This window comes from Micropterus salmoides, unplaced genomic scaffold, assembly GCF_014851395.1.
Source record: "Micropterus salmoides isolate LMB-PRFRI ecotype aquatic unplaced genomic scaffold, ASM1485139v1 Ms_hic_scaffold_4193, whole genome shotgun sequence".
Classification (NCBI taxonomy): Eukaryota; Metazoa; Chordata; class Actinopteri; order Centrarchiformes; family Centrarchidae; genus Micropterus; species Micropterus salmoides.
The window spans coordinates 58-27,487 of record NW_024043588.1 but is presented as its reverse complement, the minus strand read 5'-3'; the positions used below and the strand labels follow the sequence as shown (position 1 = coordinate 27,487).

The 27,430-nt window shown below is 39.1% G+C and overlaps 2 protein-coding genes across 2 annotated transcripts; both read right to left on the bottom strand.

The window, feature by feature from the left end:
• Window positions 1-386: 386 nt before the first annotated feature.
• On the bottom strand, window positions 387-14,884 carry LOC119887481 (NADPH--cytochrome P450 reductase-like). Its single transcript, XM_038698272.1, has 15 exons — window positions 14,715-14,884; window positions 10,554-10,644; window positions 9,553-9,681; window positions 9,384-9,489; window positions 8,850-9,001; window positions 7,510-7,634; window positions 4,086-4,184; window positions 3,660-3,776; window positions 3,403-3,521; window positions 2,874-3,055; window positions 2,483-2,632; window positions 2,078-2,345; window positions 1,388-1,533; window positions 878-963; window positions 387-531 (listed from the first exon to the last, which is right to left on the bottom strand). Exons 1-15 carry the CDS (start codon window positions 14,882-14,884, stop codon window positions 387-389), a joined length of 2,085 nt encoding a protein of 694 aa, XP_038554200.1.
• A 5,633-nt stretch (window positions 14,885-20,517) lies between these two features.
• On the bottom strand, window positions 20,518-26,995 carry LOC119887482 (transmembrane protein 120B-like). Its single transcript, XM_038698273.1, has 10 exons — window positions 26,837-26,995; window positions 26,571-26,742; window positions 24,342-24,374; window positions 23,100-23,209; window positions 22,537-22,601; window positions 22,340-22,401; window positions 22,154-22,246; window positions 21,898-21,962; window positions 20,981-21,049; window positions 20,518-20,663 (listed from the first exon to the last, which is right to left on the bottom strand). The coding sequence occupies exons 1-10, from the start codon at window positions 26,969-26,971 to the stop codon at window positions 20,550-20,552; spliced, it is 918 nt and encodes a 305-aa protein (XP_038554201.1). The 5' UTR covers window positions 26,972-26,995; the 3' UTR covers window positions 20,518-20,549.
• Between the last annotated feature and the right edge of the window lie 435 nt (window positions 26,996-27,430).

Genomic DNA, 27,430 nt, shown 5'->3' with positions numbered 1-27,430 from the left:
GGCAGTCAAAACACCCAATTACACAACTTAATCATTTATAGCAGACTCTAACAGCCTCTGGAAAGCAAACGGGGTAACTGTTGTTTGGGCTGAGACCACAGCTCAAGTGAGGACCCCAGCAGACACAGACTGGTGGTCCAGATACATAACATAGTATTCATAGGAAATACAGACTGAGAAAGCTGAATGGGTTTATTAAAGAAAACCTGCTGAGGTAGGGTTTGCCTCAAGATCTTCTGCTACCTGTAGCTCTCATGAACCAGAGTGATGGACAAGAGTTTAAAATGTTTTATATTCAGTCCTGATAAAACAGTGCGGTAAAAATAGAAAATTTTAAAACCACCACTATTTAGTAGTAGTGAGACCGCAGTGGAGTCTGTGGCTCTTTAACTCCAGACATCTTGTGAGTAGCGTCCCTTGGTCATCAGTTTCTTGATGTAATCTGTGGCCTGGGTGCGCGTCATGCCTCCCAGCTCTTCTGCAATCTCGTAGAAGGCCGTCTGCACATCCTTAGCCATGTTCCTTGCATCCCTGAATCAGGAAAGAAATCATCTTAGATTTCTGGATGTCTTTGCATTAGCGTTTCCCCTCCCCCTATCTTGTATGTTTTTTGTCCATCAATAGCCAGCCAGCAATAATGTACAACATAAACATGGCGGAAGTTCTTTGCTTTTCATTTCTAAATGATGGCAGTGTAAACCAATTCTCACTGTCCCACTAGGCGGTGACAAAGCACCTAAGAGAATGTGGGTTTCCATAAAGGTTATTCATTGTCAGCAACACCAATTCAAGCGTACTGTATCAATACATCAGTATTCTTTCACAACATCCATATGAAGGTTCAATCTTTTTGAATACATGACGTTTCGTTAATTACCCGCAGACGTAGATATGAGCATTTTCAGAGTTAATCAGCTTCCACATGGCCTCCTTATTTTTCTTCAGGAGATGCTGCACGTACACCTTTATTTTTGAAAATGGAAAGAGAAAACATTGTTCTTATGTACATCTTAAACTGTATGTTTCAGGGTTTATCAACACAGAGACAAATAATATACAGTATATTGTACATTTGTTATTGAATTCACTGTTAGACTAGTGTTTTTCCATCATCTCATTTTACCAAAAGTTGTTCAATAATTTAAATAACAACGACCATTTATTTTTGTTACTATATTATTAACATTAGACTGTGTCGATGACCAGCCACTTTAAAATTCAGGTGCACTAAACAATGACGCTGAAACCTACAATCTGCATCTGTCTTTGCTGTGATAAGACAACGCTCTGGTTTCCAACAGAATGAATCACTTCCCCAACCACGCAACAAGGTGCATTTTACATACTGGAGGTAAGGGACAGCAAAGATGAGGCAAGACAGCCGTACCTTCTGCTCCTGGTCTCTGGAGAAGGCAACATGGAGCTGTGTTAGAACTCCATTCTTCTCTGCTTCCTCAAGCTCCTCCTGGTAGATATAATCCTCGTTCTTATATCTACAGCCGAAAAACATCACCGTCTCTCCGACCTCCTTTCCTATAAAAATGAAAACAAAACATTGGTCATTTTACACATGCTGATTATTCTGTTCAGGCCTTTTCACTGAGGTATTTAAAAGTTACTACTCGCTCCGTGTTCAGACCTTTAGTCCATTCTCAGTCACACAATGATCAACACACAGTAAAAGCCTGTCAGACCAGTTTTAAACAGGTGAAACATCTAATCTGTATATTGTTAGACGTGTCAACAACTTATAAGTGTTAGACTAGGCAGGTAGGGTGTAAATGTTCATATAAGTCTTCAGTTTAATTAAATTTAATTAATTATATGAACAGATGAGAGGAGGCCTAAAGTTTGATGAAACAAAAAGTGAATTATGAGCTGAGTGCTACTAACTGAATAGAGACCATTAAAGCACTAATTACGTGTATCCATCAAGCCACACTTGTAAACTCACCCTTAAAACGCTTTTTTATATTGGAACAGAAACATATTTGAAGCTCTTATCCCTCATTGTTCTATCCTTGTCAGGCCAACACAAACAACAACACATGCCGTGGCATATAGTGTGTAGAAATACCTTGCTGTTTCAGCCATCCCCTCTCTTGGATGAAGCCCATGAAGGGAGCGATTCCAGTCCCAGGGCCGATCATGATGACAGGGTTGGTGGCTTTGAAGGGCAGGCGGAACTGAGACTTGCGGATGTACATGGGAACGGTGGACTTGTGGCCGTTGTCAGTGACCAATTTGTTCTTCAACCAGTTGGTGGCGACTCCCTTGTTGACGCGGCCGGTCTTGGTGTTGTACTCCACCACCACGGCGCAGATGTGGATGCTGTTAGGGTGAACCTACAGAATAGGGGAGAGTTATCAACAGTGCTGCTAAAAACTCCTTTCAAAAGACCATGTGTAAAAATGAAGCTTGTGACAAAAGTTAAAAAGGATGGAACTCTGCCTGGCTTGGGTGATTTAAAACAGGGAGTTACCTTAGAGGATGAAGCGATGGAATAATAGCGAGCCTGGAGACGAGGCAGCAGCTCACACAGGTGGTCAATGGGAGGCCTCAAAGAAGGCATATCCTCCAGCATGGCGAGGATGTTTCTACTGGCATCCAACACCCAGTTCTGGTAGAGTGCCTGTAGAGAGGAAGTAACAAGAAGACAATAACATGAAGTATAAGAGGTAGAAAGGCAAAAAATAAAAAAAGGGAATCACAAACACACAGCACATGCATCGGCCCGCGTTGTAGGCTCAGTTAAATTATTTCCAAAATGGGTGAGAGCAGCAGTGTTTTCTATGAAAGAACAATATAATGGCTGATATTCAATTTGGGGTTAACCTGTCAACACCAATGAATCTTTACCGCCCGTCACTGACCTTGCCCTCAGGTGAGGAAGAGGCCATCTTGCGCATATTTTCCTGGTCTTTGGGGTCAGAGGCGTACTGTGCCAGCTCATAGAGGACGTTGGTACGAGGAGGGTGCGTGATGTCCAGGTAGTGAGTGAGGGCCGTGCGGTAGGTGGTGGGGCAGGGGAAAGGGTGCTTCTTGTTGGACTCCTCTGAGATATAAATAAAACAGATATTTCTTTTGTAGAATGATCTCAATGATGGTGAAATGATAATTATATATTAGTAATTTTTATAGTTTAAAAAAAAAAAGTGTATTTTCAGGCCAACAGGCCAATTTACAGCTCTAATTAATCTGTGACATAAACGCTTCACCATTGCCAACACAATATAACACCTTATATTTCAGCAATAACGTGATTACAGTAATATTAAAATATTCAATTCATTAAATGACCTGATACTGCAAGTCTAGATAGATATCAAGGATGGATTTCCGTGGGAGGTGTTTGAGTGACGAGCTAGTAAAGTCAAGGTTCTTGTGCTTTCATTGCCATACCATCAAGGTTGTTGAGAGAGATAACAACATCAAGGTCCACTCCAAGGATTTGTCCCAGCTTGTTCACCAAAGCAGAGTCATTTGTGGGGAACACAGCAACGTGGTCTCCTGACTCATATCTGAAACCACGCAATGTGACAAATGAGACTTTGACCTGTAATTCATAAAGCCTTAACAGAACATGAACCATCCATTACATCTAGTCATGTGGTGTTAGGCATATGACAAAACATTATCCTGTGGTGAACCAGTCTCACCTGATCTTGGAGCCGGTTATGTCTAGTTCAAGGTGCATAAGATGTCTATCACCAGCTTTGTTGAGTCTGCGGTTGACAGTGACCGGGGCCAGGAAAGGGTTTTTTGAATCAAAGGGCCTATGAATAAAAGAGCAACACTTAAATGTTAAAATGCCATTACAAAAGGCAGAGCATAGTCACAAAAGAGATGTAAAATCTAATTAGAAAAAAAAAAATACAAAAACATCTATTACTCAATAAATAAATGACTTTAAAAAAAAAAGGATGAATCCATTTCCCATGTCCACTAGGAGGCAGGAAGCTTCATTTTTAGAAAGTGAACTTTGAAGTCGGTTATGCATGTAGGTGAAATGTGAGACTGAGCAGACAGCACTTTAATGATAAATGGGTTATGGCAATGAACAGCTTCTCTGCCACAGTACTTACGGCTTTTGGACCTCAAAACTCTTCAGGCGGCCAATCTCTCCTGTGAACACTTTGTTCATGTTGAGGTCTGTGTGCTCCTTAAGCTCGTACTGCCGTATGCTGCAAGGGAAAATAACTTGATGTTAGCCTCTTCAGAAACTGCACGCAGACACAGTGAAATCAATTTACTTTCTAGTAAAATAAAATGAAAACTGATGTAAAGATGAAACACTTATTCTTCTTTTTCCAGGATCATGCATGCCAATTTAGGTCAAATAATACTTAAAAATAATTCTTAGCAATTATTAATTTCACATACAGATGTAAGGTGATGTTTACCATAAACCAGGTCCTGATTGAGCATTATATAACAAGTCTTAGTCAAGATATGGATGTTTGAAGTAAAGAGAAAACAAAAAAGATTTTGGCTCGAGGATCTTTCACTGCCTGTCTTTCTACTAAAGGAATTGCAGCCGACCTGAAAATATGGCCATCTTCGCTCACTGAAAAATAGGCATGTGAAAAAACTACCTTTCATGTGAGACAATGTGTTACTTAAAAGGCGGGGTCAGCGATTCTAATCCAGTACGTCTTTTTGTCAAATTCAGCGAACATCTCCTCACAGTCCGCTAGCTGTCTGTTCTGTGTGTGCGCTGAAAAAGAAAACAGTGTGTGTACACTGCCCTGGCTCTCTAAATGGGAAACAAAGTAGTACAGTGGACCACTATTCCAACCCTGTTCCAGTCACGATTTGTGTGTCACGTAACATTAAATGACTTACCCACAGACATTCAGCTTACTTTCTAGTTTACCAAGACATGCTTGATTTGATGTTAGCTATAGAAGGAGGAGAGTTGTGAGTATCGCTGTCTGGAGTTGGTTTGCTGGCTCTGGGACTGTCTCACCGTCTCTGCATGTTAGCTTCGCAGCTGCAACTTTAGCGACAGTTTGCCGATACACAACTTAGCTAACGTTAGTTACATTACTTGCCGTGTCTTTGCTCACTCTATATCATGGTATTGAATAACTCCAGAATCGCATACCCCACCTTTAAATCGAACGCATGTGTTCTGAAGTAAAAGGTGAATGTGTTTGTGAGTTCGCCTGTATAATGTTACCTATAAGATGGTAAAGAGTGAGAGTGCGAGGAAAGATTGTTGAGGGTGAAGACAAGACAATTTAAGAATCATGGGGACAAAAACAAAGTAATTGAAAAGCAATAATGAACCTTGATTCATCTCCTAAGGCTTCAACTCCAAAGTGCTCACAGACGGCCGGCCAGAACTGCTCTCTCCATGAAACAAAGTCCTCTTCCAGACTGAAACACAAAACCAGGCCAGTCAGCTGAGAAAGACAGTTGAATTCACCCTTGTGCAACAAATTAGACTTCTTATTTACAATGACAACCATGTACATTCTACAAATATAAGTAGGCTTGGGCGCTATCGAGGTGTGCCACACAGCATTTATGTTTCTCTTTTTAATGGATTTGTACTCGTATCCCAATGAGTAGCTTACTCTCACATCTATTTCTCTCTTCACTGCCTTTTTTTGCTACTACCATTACTTGTTGTTCTTCTTTGTATATTCAATCTAGTGACTGCATCCATGTAAGGGGACCCACAGTGTATGTAGACAGAAATGGCTCATTCAAAAGTAATACATTTTTGTGCTTGTGTTTTTTTACGAGTAATATATCTTGACATTTGTTTGTGAATACTTGTTAGACTGTTCTAATATCATATTGCCAACCACGCAATTACACATACAGTGAGGAAAATAAGTATTTGAACACCCTGCTATTTTGCAAGTTCTCCCACTTAGAAATCATGGAGGGGTCTGAAATTGTCATCGTAATTGCATGTCCACTGTGAGAGACATAATCTAAAAAAAATAATCCAAAAATCACAATGTATGATTATTTAACTATTTATTTGTATGATACAGCTGCAAATAAGTATTTGAACACTTGTCTATCAGCTAGAATTCTGACTCAAAGACCTGTTAGTCTGCCTTCAAAATGTCCACCTCCACTCCATTTATTATCCTAAATTAGATGCACCTGTTTGAGGTCGTTAGCTGCATAAAGACACCTGTCCACCCCATACAATCAGTAAGAATCCAACTACTAACATGACCAAGACCAAAGAGCTGTCCAAAGACACTAGAGACAAAATTGTACACCTCCACAAGGCTGGAAAGGGCTACGGGGAAATTGCCAAGCAGCTTGGTGAAAAAAGGTCCACTGTTGGAGCAATCATTAGAAAATGGAAGAAGCTAAACATGACTGTCAATCTCCCTCAGACCGGGGCTCCATGCAAGATCTCACCTCGTGGGGTCTCAATGATCCTAAGAAAGGTGAGAAATCAGACCAGAACTACACGGGAGGAGCTGGTCAATGACCTGAAAAGAGCTGGGACCACCGTTTCCAAGGTTACTGTTGGTAATACACTAAAACGTCGTGGTTTGAAATGATGCATGGCACGGAAGGTTCCCCTGCTTAAACCAGCAAATGTCAAGGCCCGTCTTCAGTTTGCCAATGACCATTTGGATGATCCAGAGGAGTCATGGGAGAAAGTCATGTGGTCAGATGAGACCAAAACAGAACTTTTTGGTCATAATTCCACTAACCGTGTTTGGAGGAAGAAGAATGATGAGTACCATCCCAAGAACACCATCCCTACTGTGAAGCATGGGGGTGGTAGCATCATGCTTTGGGGGTGTTTTTGTGCACACGGGACAGGGCGACTGCACTGTATTAAGGAGAGGATGACCGGGGCCATGTATTGCGAGATTTTGGGGAACAACCTCCTTCCCTCAGTTAGAGCATTGAAGATGGGTCGAGGCTGGGTCTTCCAACATGACAATGACCCGAAGCACACAGCCAGGATAACCAAGGAGTGGCTCTGTAAGAAGCATATCAAGGTTCTGGCGTGGCCTAGCCAGTCTCCAGACCTAAACCCAATAGAGAATCTTTGGAGGGAGCTCAAACTCCGTGTTTCTCAGCGACAGCCCAGAAACCTGACTGATCTAGAGAAGATCTGTGTGGAGGAGTGGGCCAAAATCCCTCCTGCAGTGTGCAAACCTGGTGAAAAACTACAGGAAACGTTTGACCTCTGTTGCAAACAAAGGCTACTGTACCAAATATTAACATTGATTTTCTCAGGTGTTCAAATACTTATTTGCAGCTGTATCATACAAATAAATAGTTAAAAAAATCATACATTGTGATTTCTGGATATTTTTTTTTAGATTATGTCTCTCACAGTGGACATGCACCTACGATGACAATTTCAGACCCCTCCATGATTTCTAAGTGGGAGAACTTGCAAAATAGCAGGGTGTTCAAATACTTATTTTCCTCACTGTAACAAAGTTATTTGTGCTGCACTGAACACTTCAATATCCAAAGAAATGTTAAGTCAAAGGCTAAAAGGTCACTTACTTGCCATCATCATCTCCTAAACCAAGGTCAAAGATGCGCTTGGCCCCAAGTTCTTCCAGCCTTTTATCAACATATTTTCCCATTGCATTGTAGTGTTCATAGGTCTTGTTGCCCAAAGCAAATACCTGGAGACAGAACAGAGTTAGCAGCCTTGGCTCAATCCTGAACCAAACAAACAAAAGCTGGAAATAAGAGTACTTATGATTTTCAATTATTAAAAGTTGCCATTATTAATCTAAAATTAATTAACTAGTGCAGATATTTGACTACTTTTCAGTTTAAGGGTGAACATATCATCAAGTTGTTGTCATCAGGCAATTTATTCTTCTAAAATATAAAATGAAAACAACAGGCCAAACTGATGTCTTATAAGAGGCCCTGCAAACCTCTCAGTGACTGTCATGTATGGAGCTGCTCTAATACAGACCAGAGAGACAATAGATAATACGGGAGGAAGGATGTGACTGTGCCCAAGAATTTAACTAGATTTCCTACAACACAGTTCTTCACTGAAATGAGGCCAGAGGCGCTGCATCCCAACAATGACACACACGCAAACACAAAGCCCTTTCATTAATGATGCACACAAAAGACAGACATGCAACCTGACGTAGCGTGAGGCAGAAATAGTGAACAAAATCTGCAACATTACCTCTAAAAAATATCAAATGGAAATCATTTGCATTCTTTAAAAACGGAATCACCTTTCATTATAGTGCAGGGGTGTAGGCAGCGAGCAAAACAGAAGCTATACAGTAAATGTGTACATTGAAAAACACAAGCTGCTAAGTCCATTAACCAATTGAACATTAATCTGCAAATATTTTGATAAAAATTACTTAAACTATTAATAGTTTAAGCAAAAATGCTAAATGTTTGATAGTTCCAGAATCTCTTATGTGATAATTAATTGCTTTTCTTGGTCTTAAATTACAATAAATTGGATATTTTGGGGTTTGGGTCAGACAAAACAACAATATCATTGGACGCTAGGATATTGTGATGGGCATTTTTCACTGTCTTATGATGTTGTATCAACCAAACGATTAACTGAGAAAATAACTGAGTGTAACTGATAATCAAAATTATTTTTGGCTGCATGAAACAAAGCTCGCACACACGCAGAACAGCAAATGTAACACAATCTCTGGTCACTGACATCATGCACACTATGCATTTTGCTTTCCCTTTAGTGCTTTGTGTTTTTCTTACTAAATGGGCAACGCACTTCCTATGAAATTACTTTTTATGACAAGTTATCCTATTCTCAGCATGCCTTACAAGCCTGAAAGAATTTGAAAAGACTTCGTGTATACTTAAACTTGAGCGTAAAGACTCACAGTGTAGTTTAGCCCGGAGAGGTCTTCGTCATCATTTTCCTGCAGCCAGTCATAGAAGTCCTGGGCATTATCTGTTGGGTCTCCTTCACCGTAGGTGGCCATGCAAAATATGGCAAGGGAGTTTTTAATATCAGACAGACGGGATAGTTCCCCTGGAAAATGGAGACATCAGAATCGGAGACAGTGAGCACTGAAGGACTCATCATTTTAAGGAAGTTTGTCTTGAATATCAGACCGGCTCCCTCAAGAGCTTGCAAGTTATTACATACTACTAACAAATCAAAAGTATATTATCTATTCTACTACTTGTTCTCACCGCAGTGTTGCGACACATTCTTGGATAAAGCCTGAGGTCATAATATTGTGCAATTTGTATTACTGTTTTGAAATATGTGTCGATATGAGCGTGTGCTGTCCTTGGGTCTTCCATGGACATGTTTTATTTTAGAGCAGTGAATTTATAATTAGCAGATATCATATTACCCTGGCAGTTATTTGGCTCATTTAGAATCTGTATTATATTATCAAACTCACAAAAGTCTGGATGAGGCAGAAGTTTCAGATTGTCATCATTGAGGTGTGACTTCTTCAGCACTGCAGTGATGCTTTTTTTACACGACCACAAATCATTTACTGGCAGCTATAATGAGTAACGTCCAAAAGAATTCTGTGGTTTGTATGTTGTTCCCCTGATGCCTATTACCATGTCATACTCCTCTGGATCCGCAGCCATTCCTTTCATGCCATAGCGCTGAGCATCTTTGGACAGTCTGTTGGCAAATTCCTCTGCTGTGCCCGTCTGGGAGCCGTAGAACACAATGATGTTCTTGCCCTGGTTACAAATTATGGAAAGACATTTATACGGTGCATTTAAAAACTAAAATAAAAAGCTAACCCATTTCTCATTTCTACGGGCTACTTTATGAAACATAGGCAATGGTCAAGTACAGATGCTGTAGATATTTTGAAAGATTTTGAAATTTTTATCCTTGCCTACAATGTTGCCATGATAATTCGTAACAAAGAAAAAGACAAATTTAAATAGCACTAGGGGCCAAAAGTTATTTTCTGCCACCATCATGGTATCTGAACTATTTGCAACAAAACCACATGATTCAAAACCAAGTCTTTTTGTCAAGGCTGGCTTGAAAACAGTCAGTCAAAACAGTGTTTCTAAATCTAGAACATCTAGCATATTGTCAAGCAGGGAGGCCATTGTAGTCATCATCCACAGAGCAGAAGAAGAGGAGGAAAACAACATAGCATTTTAATTAATGTTTTTTTTCTGCCTACAGGTCATAAATCAAAATATCTGCTGAAACGAACTTAAGCATTTTAACTTGCGCATCAAACAGGTTTTTACTAAGGGGGGAAACAACTTCAAGGTCAATCAACATGCGGTGAAGGGACACAAAAACTGTCTCATGGTGATGGCTCACAGTCTTCTTTTAAAACCCTGAGTCATGTTTTGGAACAAGAGCAACAAAAAGTGCTCCTGGAGAATTTATCGACAATATGTTGGCGAAATGAAACTGCTGACCTGTAACACAAATGAAATGTGGAAATGCTGACTGAAAACAATAAAAATATCACTCACTGTTTTCTTCATTTTCTCGATGAAACTTGTCTCTCTCGTGGTGGGTGCTCTGGAAAAAACAAAACAGATTTGATTTGTTAGTAAGACATTTGACTCAATGATCTAACTCGATCACAAGCAGAAGGCTCCAAATCTGTGTTCTGACTTCGCTGTTGGGCGTTGACCCTTTCGTTGATGTCCAGATCACAGATTATACCTCTGACCAAACAACAGGTAGGGAACAGTGGAGCATTTAAAGCTCAGATTGAGGCCAGGAAGATCAATAAAAAAGGATTCACGCCACAAGCGTTCTTTTATTTAGAGAGCAAAAGGTGACGGAATAACTAATGAACCAGGAGAAGGTAATGCTATGTTATTAAAAGGTCCCATGGGGTTATGTGGTTCAAACAAGCTCAACAATACACTAGAACTGGTCGATAAAACAAAATCATTTACAGACTTCCTTTGACTTCCAAATTAATGATTCATACTTAAACATACTAAAAACTAAGAAAAATGAATTATTTAGTTTGAGTTTTACGTGTGTGAGTTTTGTCTGATGTATTGCATAAACATCAATTTTGATTATTTTATGCGTAAAAGCGTAAACGTTTTCATTAAGGTGCCACATTGTGATAAATAATAATATCTGAAAAATACTGTATTAGCTTAATTTTATAGATTTCAGCCATATCATTTAGTCCGAATGAACAGATTTTTAAATAATCAGCATCTAAATAAACATATTGCAACCAACACTTAGGCAATGTGGGAAAACCGTCTATTCCAAGTTATTCTTACAACATCCAGGAGAAGCAGAGCGGTGACTAAGCAGCCACACAAGCGCTAGTCATGCAGACCGTAATCACAAGCACTTACTAAGCATAAGCATGCAATAGGCCCCTCGTGGTAATTCAATGGTAATTTGATTCAGGTTTATCCAGGAAGTAATTAATGGATGGGAACAGATCAAAATAACACGTGCAAACAGGGTTTGAAGAAAAAAATAAATAAAAAGGCACGGGCAGTAAAATCTATTATCAAGCAAAATTAAAGGCAACGCCGCTTCCCTTAGCATCAAAAGGTCTGAGGGAACAGCTGCAATTCTGTCTGCACTGAAAAAGGAACAAAACGGCTGCACATAACTACAAGCAGAAACAGTATGCCAGATGAATATATTTTCAGACAAGGACTGTAGGATAGCCACAAAAGCTTAGAGAAATACAGACAATACATGCTTTTGCTATATTTCACCTTGGATGTATTTAAGAGCATCTGATTTCATTTTGTCTCTCACACAAACAATTTCCAACCTACAGAACCCATCCACAGCACGGCGGTGTGCAGGCATGTGGGACTGATGCCCGACGTGGCATAACAACGGGCCCCCGTGGTTTATACAGACTGCTAACTCTGAAGCAAAGTGTAAAAGCCTTATTGAAATTTGAAACAAGCCTTTGCCCCCGAGCTGAAGCATTCCTGACAGCTTTGGCAGGATCTGTCTGAAATGTTATCAGCCGAGACACTCACCGGCCCCGCTGCCACTCAACAGGAAGGATCTTCTGTGCATCATTCGAAAAGAGCTGGGAGTTAAAAATCTATGCAGTATCTGAAAACTGTGACCGACAAAAGGCTTAAAATTATCTTGAGCGTGTGTAAAATTAAACATGTAGTAAATACAGCAAAAGATATGTTTTGATTAATAACCCCATCTTTGTAACTCCAAGTACAAACTATTATTTAATAATATTCTGATAGGTTACTTAGAGTCAAACTGGCACAGTTAGCAGATAATTAACAACACGCAAATGGCTCATAATCTTGGACATCATTTCCTTTCTCATGCACACTGGCGTTTAGTCACTGAAGTATTTACAGTGCAAGTGCATGTGTATATACTGTCAAAATCAACTTTCCATTCATGAATCCATCCAGGAACTAAACCTTTTCTAATGCTGAATCGGTTCAGTCTTCAGCTCTGCAACACAGGCTCTGTCAAACGTGGAGGTGATCATGATACACCTCACACCTGTTTTTTTGTTTTGCAACCTGGCTTTTAATTTAAAACACTCCCACCCCTAACAAATGCTACTCTACATTTGTTTACTGATTAAACAAGGCTGGACATATGTGCAGACAATGATGGCAACATCATAAGTGACTGAACAGCATGTGAAGAGCTTGTGGAAAAAGTGTGGGGGGGCAGATGAACCAATAATTAAATTATGTTTGTAGTCGAATGCATTTTATGACCACCTCTTACATAACCTATTGGGAATGTTGTAGGCTTTGTGAAAACACTATCTTGACAGTTTATGCTAGAAACAAGTTAATGACTGTGTGCGCAGAGCTCACTTTGGAAACAAGCCACCACTGACTACTGACTTATCACTTACAAGGTGTCAAGCAAAACTTGGCTATCAAAATTAACAGCAGGATTTAACAATTATCTGTCATTAAAAGAAAACTCTTATTGTGCGTTAGACGGAGCAGTAAATCAAACACTTTACTGACCTCTCAGCAGCATCTCTCCTGTCCTCTGGCAGGGAGAAGACACAGCCCATGGCATGCAGCCCTGTAGCTCACCACTGCCACTAGCACTACTGGCTAGGCCACGCCGGGAACCGCCACGCTCAAAATCAAAAGCAGGACTCCACAACCACAGGATGGAAAAACGAATGCAGTCCAGAAAGGCAGCAGGACATTCGCAGGTTTGGAAGAGCCGCCTGCCTTCACCTCAGAGGCTCCAACACGATCTGAACTCTGCCTCTGAAACCAGCAGCGTCTGGTCTCCACACACAGAAAACTCCACCACACACACACACACACACACCCTACAAGCCTTGTCAGTGTCTGGCAACTGCTGAGGACACAATGGTGGGAAACTGACTTTCCCATAAAACGTAGCTGAGCTGCAGACCCACACTTTTGACTCACAAACACACACTGAAACACTCTCGGGCTGAAAATGCCTTCCTCCTTATCCCCGCCCCTTTTCCTCTCCGGTCTGAAAGGTGTTGGGAACGAAAAAGTCCATAAGATCCATTCTGAGAATTTGGCTGGTTATCAGAGAGACTCCTCGGTGGGGAGAGCTGTGAATGGTAGTTTCTTTTTTTCTTTTTTTCCCTGAAGGATCCCCCGCCCCCATCTCACTGGAGGAGAGAGGGGAATGTCATTGCTATGGTAACCTCATTTATCATAAAAGGATTTCATTTGTGACATGGCCCTACTCCAATGGCAGAGCAGCTCAGCCCACACATGCACACACCAAACTGAAAAGAAAAACAGGGGAGTGGGGAAAAGAAGAATGAAAAAAAAAAGTAAGTAACTCAGGGCAAAGAAAGGGTTGCTTGTCTTTTGCCTCAACTTTCCACCTTTGGAGAGGACTCACAAAAGGAGCTTGGCTCGCCCTCCTCGTTTGCTCTCCAGGGAACTTTCAAAATGGGTTCAGGGCCAAAAACAAAAGCACAGGAAAGACATGGAAGACTACGCCCCCTTCATAACAGTTAGGTAATCACTGCTCCCTTTAAGGGGAGGGGAGACTAGCTTGTGCTGCTCCATATTCCCTTTCCTGTATTCCCTCCCTCCACAGATACACAATCCTCCCAAAGCAAATCATGCTCTACGGGGGTCTTTCCCCCTTTCTAGCAGACCTCCTGTTTTCACACAAATGGCCCCCACTCAGTCTCCATTCTCACAACCAGGCAAGACCTCGGCCACACAGCTCCTGCTGGCCCGTGGCTTTACTCTGGTGACCAAAGAAATTGTGATGTGGTTGGGGAGGGACTTAGAAATGTGACCAATGGATGGAGAGTCCATTGAAATCAAGCCAAGCCCCCATTACTCCACTGATAAGTGATGAAAGGAGAGAACAGGACAGGGAGAGAGGACACAAAGGTTGTTTCTAGTGGAACATTTACAAGCTCTAAGCCGTGCACTCTCACATACTTGCCTCAGGGCACATTAGTGACAACTTGACGACCCACTGTACTCGTTTCTGTCTAATTTCTTATCATGTAATAAGACACAGGCAGATTATTGGATCACCTATACTGATCTACAAGTAAATATACTCTAATGAAGACTCTGATTAAATAAATAGCCTCTTACTACACCAAGATAAAATGAATAAATGACAAAACATGACCACACACACAGCTTGTTTCTTTATTCCGCAGCAGCCTTCATTATTTTAATATATTTAGATATAGTCAGATCTACACTGGAACCTGCTTATCCTCCAAACTATGTTTTAATTTAAACCCAGGTACACCATGACAGATACTCACGGTGTGTCGAGCTTCTTGAATTCAGGGATGGGCTCCGGCTTCTTGCGGGACACGAACCAATAAATGACAAGGCCGACAATCAGGGAGAAAAGGAAGAGGTCCAGGTTGCTGAACAGAGACTCCTCTTCATCCGCCATGGGCTCGGTGCGGGTGGGGGTCTCAGCATCCATGTCTGTGATAGTTGACACTACATGCAGACAAAATAAAACACAGCTTTAGACCAGTCTACTAGTCAATCATTTTTTCCCCCCATTTATCGAGTGGAGCAAATATTTGCCACTTCCAGCTCATATGATTGTATAATAAATCCATTTGGGTTTTTGGACCGTTGATTAGACTAAATAAACAGTTTGAAGACATTAGTTTTGACTCTGGGGATGTTATTTTTTCACTATTATACAGAAAAAAACTTTCCAATAGATTTATTTATAAGTTAATCATTATCTTTATAATGGTTATATAAACGACACAGATTAGGATAATATGTGCCATCAAATGCCTTTCTTGTACCGAATATTGTTTGTTTTTCTCAACTTGTGATGAATGTGTTTAAGATAAGTTGCAAGGACAGCAAGCTGTAATTTAAAATCTGCATTTATTAAAATAATAATAAATCTATTAAGCCTCTGGTTAAAATTCCAGCTGAACAAAACTGGTTAACCTGCTGCACAGAACTATGACTGCTAACGTGAGTGTGAGCAGTATTCTTCCTGCCATATCATACAATGGCAGCTTTTATGCAAGCATTATTGGACATTTGGTTCTAGTCTATTCTCTAACATTGTAACCCGCTGCATTCGATCCATGAAGTTTATCTTGTCGTGTACCAACAACAGCGGCTCTTTTCACACTGAGCACGAAAGGACTTCATGTTCTGAGCGCTCAAGTTTCAGTTTGGTTCAAGGAGTGAAAACAATGAGACTTGTTTTGTTTTTTTTAAATCTGAAGTGGACTCAACTAGAGAAGAGTTTGAATGACACAGCCATGTACACACTAGACTGCTGACTCACTGATATGTTAAATCACACCACTTCAACTTATATGTACAGAGGTACCAGTGTACCAAACACTTGCTGGTGATTCACAAATAGAACAATTAGATATTTTCCACAGAAAAGTGAACTGCAATGTGTGTGACCATCTTTTACTAAATGTCTGACATTATTTACTGGAGCATTTTCTATAATCAGTGATAGGTGATTAATAATCACCAGACAACAAGCATTTCAAACCAAGTCAGACACTAAAATTAACGTGACAGTAGCTTTGTCAATATGTTTACCTGGTCTGTCAAAATTGTTTAGTTTTATAATAGCATCCAATTGTGCCCTAAACCAAATATATCACCTGACCAATGCTGGATGTTTAAGGCTGATAGATGTTTAAGCGTTTTAAAAGTCTGATAACAATACATTAGCCAATAGTCTTTTTTTTTTTTTAAACATAAACACTTAATGTGATAAGGATTTTGTTTTTTAAAGAATTGTGATAAGTGGAACATTTCATAAAATAAACTGTAAAATAAACTAAACATGCAAGTGGCATTTCTGTACAGATCAGATATATTCACAATGAGCTTACATTAGACAATATATCTGCCTGGCCAATTTATTGATTGCTCCGTATGGATGCTATATTTTCCAGTTTGTAAGGTACGCCTAGCTAAAACCCCATTTATATCAGTAAGGGTAGAATAAATATTACATTAGTTTTAGCTAGATGTACCTAATAAACTGCCAACTGACGTGAAGCTAAAAAGGTAATGGCCGCAAACTACATCACTTCTCAGTCTTCGGTCTGTTATGATATAGTATCCATACCTACTTTCCTTGGTGACCTCCCCGCAGGATTAATTAGCAGCCCAAACAGAAAACACAAGTGCCTCCTCTCTCCAGTTCACAGTGTGTTTTACATGGATATTAAAAGTTACAGACAAACCTAACAACATAGGCAACCTTTGATGTGATAACTACACATTTAATTACTAATTCTGTTTTTTCTTTGTTTATTTCTCACACACGTTTGCCCTGTCAAAGAAAATACATGAGGGAAAACAAGAGCTTACCTGATAGATCAAGTTCACTTCAAATTTAAAAGTTGTTCAAAATAACAGTCTGCTTGTTTTCACACTATCCCTAATACCTCTGACACAGTGGGTAAAGCCACAGAGTTGACAGACACACTATGTATCATTACACTGTAGGTTCAACTTCACGCCAACGCCTGGTTAACTCTTATCATAATCATGTGAGAGTTTGATTAGTTGCCAAGTTAAATACATTTCAATAGCTGTCCCACTAGGGTTTTAAATGATCAACGAACCAGACATACCCGAAGTTCACTGGAGTTCACCCTCACAATTCACCTCTTTCTGCTCAACTTGAACAGTTTTGCAACAGTCGAGATACTAGCACCGGTTTCAGACAGCGTGTGTGTGAAGCCCAACGTCATGAAACGTAGACACCAGTTTAACTAGTTTTGCTAATGAGATGTTTTAATGTTAAGAAATACCCCTTTAGATAAAACGAGGAAAATGACAAGGATAGCCAGCGGGAATGAACTTAGGGCCCTGGCTATTCCCTGGACCGTGACAACACTGAATAAAAACAATGTGCTGTTAAAAATACATATACACATGTTAATTAAGAAACTAAACAGTGTTGGGTGATATCTGATAGGTACAAAAGCTAATTAAATCTAATGTATTTTACACATGCTAAGAAACGACCTATAAGTTAGCCTCATTTTGCGTAACAGTGGAGTCAGCATTTCTCTTAAGCTAATGGTTCAAAGAAAAAGATGAACATGTCTTCTGTACTTTAGGTTTCAAGCTCCGGTGTTAATCTATCATCGCTGACGTGTAATTCCCCCAGACTGCCACAGACTACAGCGTGATGTAAAACCTTTTAAAAAGGTGAGTTAGGTCTTGTGCTTACCTTTGCCTCCACTCTTTTGTGCCAGGCTGACACTGTGCTCAACACGGAAGGAAACTTTACGCCATGTAGGATCAAACCAACTCGGTCCTGGCAGCGGGGGGGGAGAGGACTGTTGCACTTTCAACACCAAATAAATCTTGCATAGGGATATATTCTTTTTAAGAAGATACGGGTGTGTTTGTGATTTTAAATGGTTCAAAGAAATTAAGCGTGTTTATTTTTTCATTTTATTTCAATTTGGACCGGTGTACAAAGATAACCCACTACGATAAATAACTGTTGAGGTGCAGCAGGCAAAGGTTCATGGTTATGTAATACAATCAGCAGGACAAACTGTGTATCCATGACAGATTGAGAGGCAGAGGTGTTTATGTTGACATAACCTAGGACATATGTTTCACAGTGCAGTAAACCCTATGGTTGTTGTAAAGAAAAAGTAAAGCCATGTTATAAAAATACTTATAAAGTTCAGAACTAGAAACACCAAAATGTATTTGAAGTATCAAAAGTAATAGTAATCATTTGGAAGTATATTGACCCCTGTCAACTCAGGGGTAACTTGGTGCAGCTACTTAAGTAACAATTTTGAACTTTACTTATTATTATTGGTATCTTAACTGTGCGTGTGTGTGTGTGTGTGTGTGTGTGTGTGTGTGTGTGTGTGTGTGTGTACATATATTCATTGTAGATATTCCAATACTCATTTATGCAATTCAGATAAAGCACTTTGCCATATCAATAAATAACAATATACTGTACAGTATCTACTGGACATGCATTAACCATGTACATAATATTACCAGGCACTATCATTGTCTGTGTTAAGAGTATTTTACTACTTTTTAGTTTTAGTTCAATCTCTAGTTAAGAAGTTATCTGTTTTTGTACTATGACAAATAACTGTTGAGGTGCAGCAGGCAAAGGGTCATGGTTATGTAATGCAAGCAGCAGGACAAACTGTGTATCCATGACAGATTGAGAGGCAGACTCATCAAATATTAAGGGTGTTTATGTTGACATAATTAAGCACATATGTTTGACAGTGCAGTAACCCATGTGGTTGTTGTAAAGAAAAAGTAAAGCCATGTTAAAAAAATACTCTGTTATAAGAAAAAGGCTTGCATTCAGTCTTACTAAAGTTCAGAACAAGTAACACCAAAATGTACTCGAGGTATCAAAGGTAATGGTAATCATTTGGGAGTATATTGACCCTTGGCAACACAGGAGTAACTTAGTGGAGCTATTAAAATAATGTACCTAAGTACAATTTTGAACTTTATCTATTAGTATTTGTATCTTAACTGTGTGTGTGTGTATGTGTGTGTGTATGTGTGTGTGTGTGTGTGTGTGTGTGTGTACATATATTCATTGTAGATATTCCAATACTCACTTATGCAATTCCAATGAAGCACTTTGCCATATCAATAAATAACAATATACTGTACAGTATCTACTGGACATGCATTAACCATGTACATAATATTACCAGGCACTATCAATTTTATTAGTATTTTACAATTTTTTAGTTTTAATTCGATTTCTAGTTAAGAACTTATGTGTTTTTGTATTTCTATCTTCTTATGTACCTCTTTGTGAATCCTTATTATGTTTGCGGATTGTTTTTCTGCAATTTCCCACTGGGATTAATCAAGTACTCTATCTATTTGTGCGTCTGGCTTATACTTTATACCTCTCGTCCAATGTATTTCACAGGGAAATGTCCACTTTACAGTACTTTTTACTCCACTCCATTTAATTAACAGCTATAGTTACTTTTCAGATTGAAATTTAAAACTAATCACTATGAAATATGAAGCATTGTTATATAATGAACTATCTAGTGTAACATTAAAATTAGCTCCACCTTGAAATGACAACATTTAAGTACTGCTAACATGTTAATATATCAATAATAATGATGCAGTGATATGCAGTAATATACCACTGACAGGGGCAATTGTGCAGAATGACATTTCATAGTTTAAGTTTTATTGCTAATATTCCTGTATTAAATTAAACATTTGAAGGCAGGTACATTTATAGCACAGTGTTGTAGTTTTATCTACAACAAGTCTTATTTTAAATGCTCATCACAGATTTTGTATATAAAATCTTAATATGCAAAATAACTAGTTTCTATTGCTTTTAGGTAAACGTTGTGGAGTAAGAAATACAGCATTTTCCTTTGTAATGTAGTGAAGTAGTACAATAACAGAAAATTGATGTGCTTAAGTAATAACAAGTAATTTAAAATTATACTTAAATACATTACATGAGTGAATGAACCAAGCTACAACCCGGTCTTCTGTTAAGGCTGCAATGCTTTGCATTGTTAGCTAAACACAGGGAGAAGATAACTGATTAAAGTAAACATAATGACATAAAATGGGATGTGGTTTTTTAATCCCTGCAGGGAAACTCTGAATTTAGAGACCAAACTTGAAACAAATGAATAAAGGGCAGGGATAGAATCAGACAGATTCAGACACACCTATGCACAAGCACAAACTATGTAGAAATACTAAAAACAGCTTCACAGAGGATGGTGTGATGATATACTTTATTGGAGGGTGCTTTTGTTTATTTTCTTTTATTTTTCATTTTTATGTAATTTTACTAATTACATAATTATATAAATATAAGAACATGGAGGTATTGTGGATCATAATCTACCCTCAGTGGTGATCGATTATTACACATTATAACACAATTTTTATATTACTGTATCTACTGTACATATTTTGTAATAATTGCCATTAGACTTATAATAATTTTATAAGATAATAGCACGACAAATATTGTTAATGATGGCAATAATGATGATGAGTTTAATTTGCAGTGGAACATGTAAGACACCATTTTGTAGAGATGTTGTTTTTTTTTCATTTATTAGTATATATCACATATTCTTTAGTTTCTGATTCCTGCTCTTCAGCTTCTGGCGGACCACGGCGACAGTAGTGAAGAAGTTTCCCATGAACAGAATAAGGAAGCAGAGACCACACATCAGGACCTGGCATCACGTGGAACAGAGAGAACAATATGTGAGGAAGCTTAATACAGTGTAGCTCTATACAGGTAGATTTCACAGAGAAAAACTATTGAAAATAGATACAAAAATACATTATAATGTAACAGTAGAATGTCAGTAATATATCTGATCAAATGTGAACACAGTGTTCTGGCCATACAAATAGTAAGCCCTCTAGTTGTACATTGTAAGAAAATAATGAGGTATTAGTGCCGTGTAGATGGAAGATGAATAGATACAGTACATTTGAAAAGCAGGAACGTGGCAATATGAAAATTGGTGACCTTGAAAGCACTGACCTGCCATTCTTTACAGTCTGGGAGCTGAGCCATTTTGAAGAGAGAGAGGCTATTGAAGAGCTGCCAGAACTACAAGACAAAACATGAGACTTAAGGGTTTTGTTTTGTTAAAAGTGAATGGATATAGTTTGCATCTGCACGAACACAAGACACACTAAAGGTTAAGATGTTTTCCAGATAAGTTTGCTTAACCAATACCACAATATAGAAATGCTCTGTCACAAGTAAAAATCATTGCACTTAAGTAAAAGTACAGAAGTATTCTCAGAAAATTATCCCTGGAGCTGATATATTATATTATGTAATACATTATTAGATTGTTAATACTGATGTATTAACATGTCTACTACTCTGTATAGAATTTAGTCCAGTGCTTCCCGAATTAGGGTGTGGGCATCCTCCAAAGGGTCACAAGATAAATCTGATGGGTCGTGAGATGATAAATGGGGTAGGAAAGATGAAAAAACTCAATTCTGCTTCAAAAATCTGTATTTTGGGGAATATTCTTCCACTGAAATGTAATCCCAATTGGACACTGTTTTTTGTAAGCAGCCACACAACAAAAGAGCAGGGAACCACTGGTTTGATCTTGTGTTGTATATATAAATGTATCATCATTGTTAATATAAAATCTTAATCTGAAGAGTCACTTTAGCTGTCAGATGAATATAATAGAGTAAGAAATATGAAGTTGTATAAAATGAAAAGTACCTCAAGACTGTACTTTAATTGTACTTACTCTCCACCACTTACCTAAATACGCAGACTAACATTACGTCTAGAATGACATCAGCGTTTTTTGTGTCATCCAGTCTAAACCATGACAAAGCATGATTTTTAAAGCAAACTAAGGAGTAGTTAGAGGAAATTTCTCAAGATCAGTTTCAATCCTTCTGTGTCACAGACTGTATACTCACATGACCAAAAAAGAGGAAGGGCAAAAGAAACGTCAGCCCTTTCCACATCCACGACTGAAATCCCTCTATAAATAGAAAGCAGATAAGAGTTTAAAGTGTTTGGCTTTTTTCTTACTCCCACTTATGCATCTGTCGTTACAGCAGTGACGACAAGCAGCCCCAGACATGGTTCTCAAAAGTGCTACTAAATATTTTTAATTATGAAATGCTCAGTGCGTCTGTATTCCATGTCCTTGGTGTGTACAGTCTATCTCACCCACGGTCAGATCCATGTTGTGTCTTTCTCCCAGAGCTCGCAGTCTGTACAGACACCCGCTCTGATAATAGCACTGCAGACACTGAACAAAACCTGCGTGTTCCAGATGAAAGAAAAACTGATCACGCTTTGGTATGATTTAGAAACGTTTCAACCATGTACTTATCCCAAGTATTTTGACCTTACTTTGGTACAAGAAGTAAGCAAGGAACTGGTTCCTGAATGTCTTGTACAGGTTCCCATCTGGCCTTGGTTGTGAAACAGAGGAATTTTATTATTACAAAGAAACATTTTTTATGGATATGTCTTTCTCTAACAGTAACAAAAGGCGTTTCATTGTTTCTTAATTTGTTACTTATGATTTTTAATCTTCCTCTGCTCACCATGTCAGCATTACACCGGACAGAAAAGCTGAGACGTAGTGATGAGAAACCCACCAGCCTTGATTCTGTGATGCAGGACACATTTCATTAGATATTTTCATTGGATATTGGATATTCATTGTATGTTAGTGACTTGCTTAAAGAAGAAGTTTCTTTTAATATTGTAAGTTCAGAGAGCTAAGAGTAGGTTTTATTTATGAAAAACATGGCTCATTTTGGTTTGGTTGGAAAGTTTGAAGCTTTTTATACACAGTCTATGGTTTGAAGGGTGATATAGGGCTGACCTGGAGCCGTTGGCAATGAGGATGCTTTCCCTGATAGTTAATGTACAATAGTACCACACCAGCAGGAAATTGAAGATTGCATCAAGAAATCTAAAGTCAGGGACACATTAAGAAGAAGCGCTGGATTTAGACACCAGTACATGTAATGTTTATGAAGCTGTGATGTGCGATATGTTGATGCTTACCTGTAGCTCACAAAGAAATAGCAAATGTTAATCAAGTCCTAGGATACATGTTACAATATAATTTAATTAACATGCCAAGAGACTAATTCAATACCTTGATGATACCAATTTGCTTGAAGAAGTCGCCGACTTCCTGAACGGTGGCATCTTCTCCCAGTCCCTGGACAAAAATGGTGTTGTTGTCAGAGTTGTCCTGCTCACCATCTGAAGAAGAAAGATAGGAGACAAGACTTGATCACATGAATGAAAATATGAATCTATGAGAAACCGAGGAAAATTTACTCTTGGTGACTTGTAGAAGCATACCAATCTGGGAGTTTGGGGAATATCCATGTTCAGTTCATTACAATTTATGATCAAAACTTGAAACTTTATTTTTGTTAAAGCAGGGTTGTGGCTCCTTTTTTAATCAAGTTCAATGCTTTAAGACATTAAGACCTCAACAAATACAATTTAAGACCACACAAAAAACTATTTCTTTGATAGAGAGGAGTTTCCTATAATAGGTTTATTACTTTGCATATTCCCGAATCAGGTAACAGAGCGACAAATACTACAATATGTCATCATTTAATTTAAGTGAATAGTGCCTGCTCGCTGTGTCTCTGGCAGTGACAAAACTGCTCAAAGTCAACTGTCCAGAAGTTGAGGGACTCTGAACTTTCAAGTCTGCTACATGCCAACAATGCAGGCATTATATAGCCCCACAAGTAGCCACTGAATACCGCTGTAACATTTTTAAAACTCGTGGTATTCAGCAGCTTTCACCCCACGGTGCCCGACGTGAACTTAACCACCTCCAGAACCTCCCTACAACCACTTTTCATTAAACTCGCATCTCCCCAACTGCCGATAACAAAATGACACAGCCAGATGTCAAGGTTTGTAGCTAACAAAATAAAAATTAATGGGAGGGGTCTCACATTGTCTAAAACTAACTTAAACATAATACACACTAATTAGATGTGTTACGATAGTCAATTTTCTCGCCAGCCTTAAACACACTATCTGCAAATTTAACACCCAAATCCAGTTTACGGTAAATTTAAGACAATTTATGACCTTATTTTCTTGATTTGATCTCAAGACTCTAAAGGAGCTGCAGGAACACTGTAAAGTTACACATTTCTAGATGATAGATTCCCAATAGATTGAAGTAAGGGCACATCAAAGTCATCCCAAATGGCCTGTGCCATCAAGCAATTTCAAAAAGTGGATAGACATTCTGATATTAGATTACAGTGACTGGATAGAGTAGGACTGATTGATCAGTACATGGTTATTTAATCATGTGATGAAAAAAAAAAAAAAAAAAGCAAAAAAAAAAAAGACTTACCTGGTTCATCCCTTGAGCCGTAGTCTCGAGAGCCTGTAAAACAGAGGAGAGGATGGAAAAGACGACTTGAGCAAGGGGACCTTAAACACTTTCACACAAATTATTATTAACTTTGTCCCTATCAATGCATAATGATAAAGAAAATTAAACAATGTCCATGTTACAGCTCTCTGATGGGTGTTTCCATACCGTTGCACCGCATACCAACACCTTGCAACAAGAACAGAAGTGTTCTGTTTTCTTGAGCTTACACCAGAAATGAAAACCACCAAAATGTCTCCAGAATTAGAAAGTTTTTCCCTTCTTCGTCCTGGGAACACCTCTGACATTACAATCAGCCTCGTCTTCATGCAACAATACCATTATTTACAACTCAGGCTCCATGTTCTTTACCATATCTGAAGTCATGTATGAGAAATCCTGCTAAGAATAATAGGTGGAGTCCCTTGGGATCTGGACATGAAAATGGTGGCATTCACTGTTTTTTTTTTTTTTTTATAAATCCCCGTTTTCTTTTTGCTAACTCAAGTTCTTTCCTCCCCCACCGACACAGTTCTGATGCTCGTCACTTACCACCGTAATTTTGTAGCCACCACGGTCACCACCTCTGCAGAGGAAAAATTGGAGATATGATGGCTTTTCCTTTGTCCCAACTGAGAGCTCAAAGCTCCCCTACATCCCCATCAGTATGCACTCCTGCCAGGGTGTGCGACTATGGTGGAAATGTCTCACACGAGGAATACGTTAGTCTTTGACATTAGAGATCAATGAACAGACGACTAGGCAGCTGACTGAACAATCAGGCAGACGAGGGAAGACAATGATTACATGTCAGGGTCTCCATTTACAAAGAATTTGGTACTTTTTTCTTCTTTACATGGCCAGATTGAATACCAAGTGCTGGAAAACCAGCGGAATTTGTTTTAACATGATAAGCCAAATTGGTGTGAAGGGGTGTAGCAACGGATAAGCAATCCACTGAATGCATTTATGAGATCCTTTATCTGAGGTCCAAGTTTAAGTTCAATCACTCTGAACACCTGTAGTATAAAATGTAGATCCATGTTAACACAACACACATGTTCTCCATTGTCAATTATACAACACTTGAATGAAACCTGTTGAATGTGAAGCAGCTGAAGATGTGGCTCCAGGTCTAAGGACATCGTTTCAGTAGTTTCCATTGTTCAATTATGTGGTCCTCCGCGCACAAGAAACAAAATTGAGTTTCTGGCGACAAAACAAAAGTATGGCTGCTGGAGATAAACTTTTGATTTCTTTTAAATGGTTTATGGCTATATATAATATGTACAACAGACAGAAAAAACATTGTTGTACCGGTTGGCTCAACAATTTAAGTTCACCAACATGTGGAGCTTTAAGATCATACCAAAGCCGGTCTCGAGAAGAAAAAAAAACCCAAGGAGGGAAAGTAGTGGGTACCTTAACTCATCTCTTCAAAGACAGCGCTAACCTGGGGGGATGGGGGGCGGACGGACCATAGTTTGCATCTTAGTGTGGAGCACAGGTTTGTCCATGCTTAAAGTACTTATGATAGTTAGTACTGCATTATTCTCCTTAAAGAAACGTGTTAAGGTACGGCTCTTAATTTCACTAGATACTGTACAGCTCTGAAAATGATACTATGCCCTTGCTGATGGAAAAATTGGCAACTGTTCTGTTGCAAAATATACTAAACCCGTCCCAAAGTCTGGGATAATATGGTTGTCCAACTAGGTCTCTGGTGCCTTTAAAGCTCCCATTTGTGCAGGCATGTTCAGTCTCCATTTCTTTTCTTTAAAGACCCCAAAAACAAGTACATCCTTAGAGGGTCAAACAACATTTACTTAACCACCACATGTGTGAGTACCCATCACTTGATCTTAACAGCAATGTGGATTTAAGACCAGTATGTCTTACGTAAAAACCTCAGGTGAATCAGGTTTTGGGGGGCAAGTTTCAGGCACCTGGAGCAATGCAGGGGGTAGTGAACATTACCAATGTGATCTGTGACAACTATAGATGAATCAGGTTTTGGAAAACAAAAGAAAAAAATAAAAAAAATAAACACACACATTACCAGAGTTTGGGGATCTGTAGCATAAAGCAGATGAATTATCTATGTGGAGTTTTGTAGTTGATGAGTGATGTGTTGAGTTACAACGAATCACGTCTCATATTTTAAGGTGTATAGAGGTACCTTGGGGGCAGTGGCACTATGCAACTTACCCCATACCAGGAGGTCCACCTCTTCCGCCACGGTCGTATCCACCGCGGTCATAACCGCCACGATCATAACCACCACGGTCATAACCACCACGGCCTCGGCCTCTGTAGGCCCCTCCTTCTGAACGGTCTCCTTGGTCACGTCCGAACCGCCCACCCTGACCACCACTTTCACCTGGGCAAAGAAAGATCTCATGAGTAGATACACGACCTGACATTAAGACTAGAATGCAGATGTAGTCCATATTAAAAGATCCAGGTATTTGTACTTTCACTCCATCTTCCATAGCTGCCACCTCCTTGCCCTTGGCTACCATAGGAGCTTTGCTGCCCATAGCTGTCTGCTGCTTGCCCCTGGCCAGCATAGGAACTTGGCTGCCCATAAGACGTCGACTTATCGCCATACCTTGTGGGTTGTAGGAAAATCATTAGCAAACAGAGATGCCAAATATTTGAATCCTCTTCAAATCAGGCAGGCAGGACAAAATTTTAAAAAGCGTATAGTTTTCTAATCTAATGACATTCAAGTTATTGGTTTAAATTCTTTAATACTGTACTGCATTATATTAAAGCGTGGTAGGCAATTTTAGAAGCATTTGGTATTTGTTGAAATTCTCTTATTTCAATAAATCAAATGCTCGGACACAAAAAAAAATATATCTCTCTCCATCCAGGTATCCGTAGCTGTCACAGGCATGTAATAAGTACAGCCAATCATTTCACTCCGTCCAAATGAAATAACTACCTAAGCAAACCCTGCCCAGTACTTACTGCCACATAATATGTTTTGATGGAGTGGTTTGGAGGGAGGGGGTGTGTTTTCCAAAATCTAGATATCCCTTGTTAATTCTTTAACGTTGCCT

Excerpts from the sequence above, each read along its gene's own strand:
- LOC119887481 (XM_038698272.1), bottom strand. The coding sequence starts at position 14,884 with ATGGATGCTGAGACCCCCACCCGCACCGAGCCCATGGCGGATGAAGAG. Across the intron at positions 9,682-10,553 it reads AGCCTTCTGCTTGTGATCGA|GGCAAGAACATCATTGTGTT; the intron begins GTTAGATCATTG and ends ATTTGTAACCAG. Across the intron at positions 2,633-2,873 it reads CTTCCTCACCTGAGGGCAAG|GCACTCTACCAGAACTGGGT; the intron begins GTCAGTGACGGG and ends TCCTCTCTACAG.
- LOC119887482 (XM_038698273.1), bottom strand. The coding sequence starts at position 26,971 with ATGGCGATAAGTCGACGTCTTATGGGCAGCCAAGTTCCTATGCTGGCC. Across the intron at positions 21,963-22,153 it reads CAACATGGATCTGACCGTGG|AGGGATTTCAGTCGTGGATG; the intron begins GTGAGATAGACT and ends TTCTATTTATAG. Across the intron at positions 20,664-20,980 it reads CAGACTGTAAAGAATGGCAG|GTCCTGATGTGTGGTCTCTG; the intron begins GTCAGTGCTTTC and ends ACGTGATGCCAG.